The sequence below is a fragment of the Echiichthys vipera genome (genome assembly GCF_963691815.1).
Source record: "Echiichthys vipera genome assembly, chromosome: 9".
Classification (NCBI taxonomy): Eukaryota; Metazoa; Chordata; class Actinopteri; order Perciformes; family Trachinidae; genus Echiichthys; species Echiichthys vipera.
This window is the reverse complement of record NC_139834.1, coordinates 23,471,836-23,481,347: the sequence shown is the minus strand read 5'-3', so window position 1 is coordinate 23,481,347 and position 9,512 is coordinate 23,471,836. Positions and strand designations below refer to the sequence as shown.

The window sequence follows — 9,512 nt, the reverse complement described above, 5'->3', positions numbered from 1 at the left end:
TGACAAGTGTTTGTACTGTACTACCACTGTCTCTTGGCACATTCAGTGATACGTTTGGAGGTCCAGCTCTGAACATAGATTGCTGTCCTTTTTTTTATGATACTCTACAAAGCATTACACCTGCAACTAGCAGGGATACAGTGTCTTGCTCAAGGGCACTTCAGAAGGGCTCACTTTAGTTATAGCCCAGACATTCCAGGGGAAGGCTGGTTTGTCCATATTTTAAGGTTCCAGGCATAGACTTCCAGCCACTAGCAACAGCAGAACAGTCAAGTTTGGGGCACTCAGTGGATGCGTACCACTGTCTGTAGTTACTTCCAGTAAAGGCGTTGGACTTCTGGTACCAGGTGAAGTGCTTCCTCTTAGCTCAGTCACAGAGGCACCTTTTGTTGTAGAAGCAGTTGTAGTCCCCATTACATCTGCAGCGGTTTCTTTTACTCTACCCCCAACAGACGCTCCGTCTTTGGGGGACTGCTGGTCTGAGACGTCCCGGTCTGCAGTCTTGTACCACTGGCACTGGAAGTCCTTCTTCCAGAGCTCAGCAGGGTCTGGTTCAGCTGGTTTAGTGTTTGTTTCTGGCTGATCTGTGGCTTTTGCTGCATCTGCCTGAGATGTTAGATAGACAGTTTTGTTAACATTAGCAAACATTAATGCTTTAATGTTCTGGGAAATAGTGAAATGTTTCATAAGATTATTCTGAAAGCTGAGAATTTAATTGTACAACTCAAATTCAAAGGAGAAAAAAAAAAGCATTTCATAGTGTTCTGCCTTTACAGTACTTCACGTTGTACTTTTTATTAACATATTTTCAAACAGTGATGAGTGTTTCCAGAGAACACAATGTTCCTGTGTTCAGTGCTCCAGCGGATCTTTATCAGCTTCTTTTTCCCTCTCTGTTTTTTTACTGTCTAAACACAGAAGATCCTCAGGCAACTGGACTCCCTGCTGTTGTCTTGGTTTTCTTTATCAGTCGTGACTCAAAATGAGTTGCTCTGTTTCAAACTCCGCAGAAAGAACATAAGTTGAGAACTTGTGTCCCTTTTTACACATGCCTTTCACCATGTGGACACAGGCTTTTGTTAACTCGTCAGTAGCAGAAAAGTGTGTAATTCAACGAAGCAGTAACAGGTTTTCTTAAGGAGCATTCATCTTTTCAGCACATTGTACAACAGCATCTTAGGGCGCACTCACACTGTCCATCCGTACCGTGCCTAGTCTAGTTCGTGCCTAGTCTAGTTCGTTTGACCAGTCCGCTTGCCGGCCACAGCCCGTTTGGGAGAGGTGGGCTTTTGTAAAGTACGTTTGCACATGTACGAGCACGAGTGTGCGCACGTGTACGAGCACGAGGCCTACGGCGGTTGAGACGTCATTTTATGTGCGCCTGTTCAGACATAAAAAAAGGACGGACATTTAAAACAATGGCGGCGAAAGGTTCACGTTGGTGTGATGCGGAGGTGGAGTGTTTACTGCAGATTTGGTCGGTTGAAAATATTCCAAAACTCTGAGGTCTATGGAAAGATTTGTAAACAAAGCGACGCATCGCGATAACGACAATCAATGCGTGTGAAGTGTTATGGCGTGATGACGTATAGGCAGACAAGAAAGAAGCATTCGCGCGAGGCCCAGGTAGTGTGAGAACAAACAGGCCTGGCCCGCGGGGGGAGAGGGAGGGGGGGACAAGTACACTAAAGCACGGGGCACGGTACAGATGGACAGTGTGAGTGCGCCCTTAAATCTCACCATGTTTCCTTGTTAACGTTTCCATAAGTAGGACTTTCCTTATATAATGCATCCTATACACCTAGTTTAAACTTAAGTTTGGTCAATTTATACCAATGTTAGGGGAGACCAAACATTCATTCATTCATTCATCTTCAACCGCTTATCCCGGGGTCGGGGTCGCGGGGGGTGCTGGAGCTGATCCCAGCTGACATTGGGCGTGAGACGGGGTCCACCCTGGACAGGACGCCAGTCTATCACAGGGCACATAGAGACGTACAGAGACAGACAACCATTCACACCTACGGGCAATTTTAGAGTCATCAATTAACCTAACACGTGCATGTCTTTGGACTGTGGGAGGAAACCCAAAAACTATTTAAAACAAAACAATATATTCTTCAAGAATTTGGGATTTATTACTGAGTTGTTGTTGTTGTGTTTGACTTTGTGCAGCTAATTAACTGGAAACTGAAAAGGTTTCATCTGTCATAAGCCTTTTGGGGTCACTACATAAAGGACAAAACAAGTCTGGTTTATATCTGAACAACAGATCTCTGTGTGGTTTATTGTTGGAACATCACGCTAGTTCTTGTACAAAGGATTAATGATAGCTTCAATACAATATATAAACAGGGCTGTATAAATCCAGCCCAGATAAATCTGTAAATTTACTTGAAATTACATTCTCTCACCTTTTCGGTCACCTTCTCCACTACTTCGGACGGGGGTGGGAGGTGGAGGTATGCAGAGCTTTCTGGATTTTGACGGATGCATCTGCCCTTTCCCTGGCACAGAGAGGCTGAGCAGAGTCGAGTTGCAGTGGTTACGTTGATGGAGTAGGGTCCCAAGACCTTACGGACAAACTCCGCCAGGTCCTGACACTCTCTCTGTAAAAAAGAGGGGTTTCACACAGCTCATTTTAAGGCACAGTTTCTATTATATATATATATATATATATATATATATATATATATATATATAATGTGCATTTCTCTTTGGATTGAGCATTGTGTTACTTTCACTCTATTTATATAGCATCTCAACCTGATTTATAATAAAACAAATACATGGAAATCTCACATAAGACTTATCCAGATGCACTTCTTATGTTGGATAAGACTGCATAATATTTGTTAACACAAAGCCATCTTTGGAGATTTAATAACATGAGAAGTAAAATGGTAAAAGTTTATAAACTGAAATCCTGTGGGGGAAAGTTTAAAATGATTACGTTTATAAATGGCAGTGGATAAACCCGCAAACATACTCATGGGTGGATGTACTTAATGTAAATGCATAGTTGTATACCTCAGTCTTAGTCTCACGTCTCTCCCAGATGACAACTCCGGCTGTTCCCATGGCAGCACTCTCTCCTATGGTGCTGACCAGGTCTGCCTGTTGGCAAGAAATCATACAAAGAAGCTATAAAAGACACAACACAGCACATTTTTTTTTTATCCACTCTCTTTTTTTTTCTTGTCATAGTATGGTACAGTATAAACATCATTACGCAAGAGTTAAAATGTCAGGATGCTGACAAAGCCTTCAGTTTTTTTTTTTAGAACAATGTTTTAAGATGCTTTAAATGGGGTGGCTCTGATGAAAAGGGTTAGATTCAAGCAGAGATTTAAATCATCAATAAATGATGACATACTAAAGCCTTCAGATCATGAAACGCTAGTTATGCAGAGCACAGATCAGTCAAGCTTTCAAAGGTTTAAGAGATCGAACAATAAAGTAAACAGAATGGTCACTAGAGCCGAGAAATATTTTTGTTAAAGGAATCGGGGATACAGTAAGTTTAAAATCTAAACCAAGCAATAGTAGTGGCTGAAGAATTACATTCACGTTTTGCTACAATTTCTAAACAACTGCTTGACAAACTCACACAGCTCTCAGGTTTATATGTTAAAAAACACATTTCAGATTTTTATTCACGAAAGGAAATCAGTCCTCAAGGCTGTTGTTTTGAGAATATGTTACAATCAGATTTTAGAAAAGATATTCTACTGAGACATGCTTTCTGTATCTCACCTATTAGAAGAGAAGGGGATGGAGGAAAGTTTTGTGGTATGGACATGCTGGATTTGCAGAAAGCATTTGCTACAGTAACACATTTTTTGGGTTGACTGAGTTGGGTCCAGTCATACCTCTCAAATCATACTCTGATGGTTTTAATAAATGGGATACTTTCAGAGTGAAGAGTTGTGTAATGGGGAGAGCAACAGGGTAATATCCTGAGGCCTCTATTCTTTTTATTATTTATGAACAAAAAAAATCAAATTAGCAATGTCACCAGGTTGTATGGTTTACGTTGGAGAATTTATATAATTGCTAAGGTTTAGATTGTCTTTTAGACAACGTTTTATCAGTTAAAATTATAGCTTTAAAATCCCTCACCAGGATAAATAATTATAGTAAAATAAAATCAAGTTTCTAGCCAGAAAGAGCTCTAATTCAAGGTCATTTTGATTATGCCGCCATCCCCTGAAAAACCAGGTTATCACAGCGCTTTAAAAGAAAGCTACAAAAGGCTCAAAATAAATTGAAATGGGTTATATCAAAAGTTCACCGACTCCTCGAGATCCCGAACATGGTTGACTGGTTGGCAGTGGAAAAAATAATAATTTATATGAAGATGGTGCTCACTTACAAAATTGTGAAAAAGTTGCTACCAAAGTACTTAAGTATTTTTCCTGACCTAGAGAAAATCCTAGATACTTCACAGAGGTAGCTTCACAGACGCCTAACCTTCTTGATGCAGTAGCCTTATGGGCAAAAACACATATCTCTGTAGTGCAGCAGAGTAATCTACCCACAAAACTGAGAGAGGGTATTTCACAGCAAAATACGAAACTGTGAAGCAAAGTATGATGTTACATTCAATTTCAGCTTTAATTTGACTTATAACCAAAACAAGCATTCTGACATAGCTAACCCGTCGTCTGCTATTTATGCGTTGATTGTGTTGTGTGCACTTGTTGTTCTGTTAATCCGTTGTTTTATCTTGCAATGTGTTCAGTCTGGAGGGCCACAATGAAAATATCCATTTGGGCTTCATTGGGTTGTTCTTTTTTATCCTTTGTGATTTTTAATCCATGTAATGACTTCTTTACGGTGTTGTGTGTTTTTTTAATCATCAAAATCAACCAATGATTATATTTCTGTTTATTTTACCCTACCCAACACTTGTCAGCTTTTTAATCATTTTCTTTTCCAAACTAAACTGCATTTGGATCAAATACCAGATGTTAATTCCTCACCTGTGACAGGAAACTGTTAGTTGATGCATAGAAACTCTTGACCAGCGGGAATACAGGAAGATCAAATGCAGCCCCAGTCAGAGATGATACTCTTTGTGCTTCTTTGATTTGACGGGACAAATAAAGCATGGCCCCAGAGCTCCCACCCTAGACAAAGGGGACAGATTGTACACATTTGTACCTATAAACTCGGTACAACACACATTTTCAACAATCAAGTACGTCTCTGAGCTCACAGAGCTGTTGGTATGCATTTTGTAACTTTTTAGTAAACCTCACTGATAAACAAGACATGCTATTTTTATTTTCACTCGATTTTTGGGTGTTTCACTGGGAGTTGTCTTTCTGCAGTTGAGTAGGTGTTGTTAACTGCTGAGGAGGCAAGTCCAAGTCCACATGTATCCAGCCAAGTTAAAGTACTGTATGTGGAGATAAGCTTTAGGAAAAATGTCTCTGAGTTATGATTATGTTTTCTATGCTCTCTATATAGTTGATTATCTTTATTCTAGTAGGTTTAATGAACTGCCAGTATGACAAACTTCTTTGCCTGAACACAAAACAAAAAGTTAAAAGTTTGTCTTTTTACAAACTATAAAAAGACAAACTTGTATCTGTAAGATACAGAAAAGAACAACACTGTAGCATTACCAACCTGCAGCTTCTCTAGGGTGAGGATAGGGTAGAGGGCCGAGCATCGTTTCCATAGCCACAGAAGCTCGTCGTTAAGGGCTGTCTCCGTAGCAGGGCACTGGCCGGTGTAATTAGCTAACATGGTTTGGGCGGGATCGCCGTTGTAGCAGCTGGGGAAAGGGGAGACGCCCCATAATGCTTTGGGCCTCAACCTTTTGACCTCCCGTAGAGTTTCCATCATTACTGACTGTGCTGCTGCTTCGAAGTCCACCTGTGACAAGATCAATAGATAGTTTTTCAGTCCCCGCCAGAAACCTTCAGTTTTGTGATCCTAAATTGTTTTCAAGGTCTTTGTGAACATGGAAAATGGCCAAAACATCAAACTTAAACAAAGGGTTGGTTGATAAAAGTAAGTAAAAGTGAGATGGAATTTGTCATCTGTTGAAGATATTGCTGCACAGTCTCAACTGAGGTACCTCAGCATTTTTTAAATTTAATTTCTCTGGACAATGTTGCAAATCAGTAAGCAGGAAAGCTTCATGACAGCGTCTGATTTACAGGATTTGTGCAGATATTTAAAATAATAGTTTGACTCTTTAGGTTTATGTTTCTTTCATGTCTTTCCATCAAACATAAAGCAGGGGATGGGACAGTTATCTTGGATTAGCATCTCTGAAGCTCAGCGTTTGTTTAATCCGTTCAAAAACTGAAGTGTAGAAACGACGCTGTGGTTGTGTTGCTGACTATTTCTTGACCAAGTGCAGTTACTTCCTTGTGTCTTCCGAAGTTGCCTGCCAACCTTACAGAGAATACAAGACTAAAGTCCAGCAGATAACCTCCTGTTAAACCACAATGAGCTGTTTTTACTCTTTGTTTTTTGTACCGATTAAATAAACAGATCTAACATGTTAATCAGTAATTTTGGTTACCCATGGACAGAGTGCATTTGGACAGAGGGCTAGCTGTTTCCTCCTGCTTCCAGTCGTTTATGCTAAGCTAAAGTAACCAGCTGCCGGTGGTAGATTCATATTTATTTAACAGACAACTGCCTTGCACTCAATTTCATTTTGCCCTGCTCGTGAGCCTGGATTCTATGGATCCGATTTTCGCCTAAGCAAGGGAACCAATCACAGAACGGGGAGGAATGGCAAGACGATGACAATGTCTATATGATACACAGAAGCTTGTGGTTTGTTTACATCTACATTTCGCATCTCTGTGTTTTTTTGATAATAACATGTCTGTAGAGTGTCTATATATAGCGTTACATTCTTCGCTCCTGTTTGTCTTGCAAACGTCAATCGTTGCTCAATGCCATCGTTGCTCAATGCCATCGTGTACACTTGAATCTTGGACCCATCATCTTCTTCCTCGTTATATTTCTGTCACTCTACATATGTCATCTGGTATAATTGATACGATTGGCTATGAGCTACCTACAGATGCAATTTATAGACATACGTAGCGCCCAATAAATGTCTCTGGGCAATCATAAACAATGCCTCAAATACGAGAAAATTAATAGGTGGTTCCCAGACCAAATCCTCTTGAGGATATGGTCGCGTTAGCCAGTCTAGATGGAATTTTTTTCCCTTTGTTGTAACTTTGCCACCGTATTTCTGCTGAGTAAATCATGCAAAAGCCCACTGACTCAGAATGAGCCATCACATTATAGACTGTATACCGTAACTCCTCTGTTCTTCACTTACTGCTGGTGGTGCCCTTATGTTCATCCTACCTGCCATTCTTCCCCATTTTCCCTCCTCCAATTAGTGTTTTTGGTGCTCACATCATAATATCATATTAAAACACCATTGTTACCAACACAATAACAATACTTTGGTGTTACAACCCAAAGCAGGTGGTGTTATTAGTGACCAAGTCCCAGTGGGAATTTGCATCAAAGATTTTCTCTTGACTAGAGAAACACTTCTGGAAGTGCTTTTCTTTTTTTCCCCCATTGGCACCATGGTCTCTCCGCCATCTGACAACAGCTTTGAAGATATCCACTCCACTTCCAGCCATGATCCCTCAGCACCTCCCTTCCTATCTTCCTTCTTTTTATGTCTTTCAAGCTGCTTGTCTCCCTCGTTGCTTCCCTCCATAGCTGTCACTTCCTTCTACCATCTACCCTTTTTATAACCTCGTTCCCTGAGCTTATCTTACCTGTGACCACTTCTCCACCTCCTCTGGGGTCCAATTAGGAAAGAAATTCTTCAGCAGGTTTCTTGATGCCTCCAGATACATCGCCTGCTTCTCTCGGTTCCTTGACCACTGAGGGACCCACTCTGCCCAGCGCAGCACCCCTAGCCCAAGGTATCTCGGGGCAGGTAAAGCTGCCTCCAAGTCCTGCTGTGTCTTCTGGAGGTGGTTGTCCAGCCGTGTGTGTTGTGGAAGCCCCCCATTGACCGGTGTATCTTTGTCTATATAGTAAGGGTAGTTCCCCAGTGTGTCCTCATAAAAGATAGCCACACGGCCCTCCTGTTCCATCCCAAAAGATCTTGGGTCTGGCCGTCCAGAACAGGAAGAGTCAGAGATGCCCCAAAAGATAATAAAAGGCTGCCCAGACAGGAGAGGGGGGCGAGCTGGTTGGGGTGGACCAGCCATACCCAGGTCAGCAAAGGCAGCAAGCAGGAGAAGGAGTGGCAGTAAAACTAGAGGCTGGACTTGAAGGATGGCTGATGAAAAAGTGTGAGTCCTGAGACTGTAAGGTGTCAGTTTCGGTTCTGGGTTCGGGTCTGGACGTGACCGTGGCTCGGTCCACGCCATTGGAGCGGCCACCTCTCAGGCTGTCACCCCTCCCAGCCGATCATGTTCCTGTGAAAAACATAGAAGAAGTCAAACCTTCTACAGGAAGTCAGACTTTCATCCCTAAAACTCTTATCTTCTTGTAGGGGTGTGGGCAGGCCTGCAGATGTTAAGCCTTGCACCCTGTTGGCTCTCGAAAGCACCTCAATAAGACCAAATTAGCTCCACCCAAACCCCCTCGTTATCTGAGCTCATTTAAAGCACCTGTGCCATCATGGCTGCCTCTTTGTTTTGCCTCTGCCTGCTGGTATATGGGACCCTCTCTGTAACATTTTAGGTAAGTGATTATGTTAAAAGTCTGTTCATGCTTTCAATGTCTTTGTCACTCAACATTTCTGAGTTATATATTTTGCAGCAGTCTGCCTGGCTGAAAGGGATTTCTAAGCTCCCTTGCCTATACTGGTGTGATGACCTCTCCCTTAGCCTACTGAGTACATATGACTGAAGGTATGAGTAACTAAATTAGCAGCAAGTAGGGTATAACTACCTGAGGTAAATGCTATTGCACATTGATCACTGCTTTAAACTTGTGATTAATATGTAATCATCACCCTGAATTGTAGGTTGTCAGGTGCTATTTTGCCTTAGTTGAGTTGTTTTTCGTATTTTAATCATTTTAGTACATCTTTGTTAGTGCCCCCAGAGCACTCTCTCTGTTAAGTTTGCTTGTATTTTAGTTAACCATGTGGTTTATTGTTTTTGAGTTTGTTAAATTGTTATATTCCTTGCCAGTGGAGCTAGTAGCCAGCTTGTGTTAGAGGAGGCTAGGCACATTAGTGTGGTTCCCCTCACACATTGTAATGATAACAGCACGGTGACACGATTTACAATGAGCCAGTTGTCAGTGGGCACATGCGTGGGTAAGTTGGTGCACCCCTGGAAAACACCCTAAGTTAGACTGCCCCCCCCTCTTTGATAATTAAAGCCATAACTGGGAGTGTATTTGTTTAAAAAGAATTACCCTCATTGCTAAATGTACTGTGATAAATATCTTCTGTCGCAATTTGGTTTAAACAACTACATTTCTAACCATCTTCTTTTCAACCATCTTCTAGTCATAAATTAACCATCAATTAAATGAGTATTTCT

At 41.5% G+C, this 9,512-nt stretch overlaps 1 protein-coding gene across 1 annotated transcript; it reads right to left on the bottom strand.

Moving 5' to 3' along the window:
- Positions 1-222: 222 nt before the first annotated feature.
- On the bottom strand, positions 223-8,384 carry LOC310952213 (hyaluronidase-1; the record flags this gene model as incomplete). The annotated part of the gene is made up of 6 exons (XM_083920749.1): positions 223-606; positions 2,415-2,609; positions 3,031-3,117; positions 4,986-5,132; positions 5,638-5,886; positions 7,782-8,384. 6 exons carry the CDS (start codon positions 8,382-8,384, stop codon positions 223-225), a joined length of 1,665 nt encoding a protein of 554 aa, XP_083776875.1.
- Between the last annotated feature and the right edge of the window lie 1,128 nt (positions 8,385-9,512).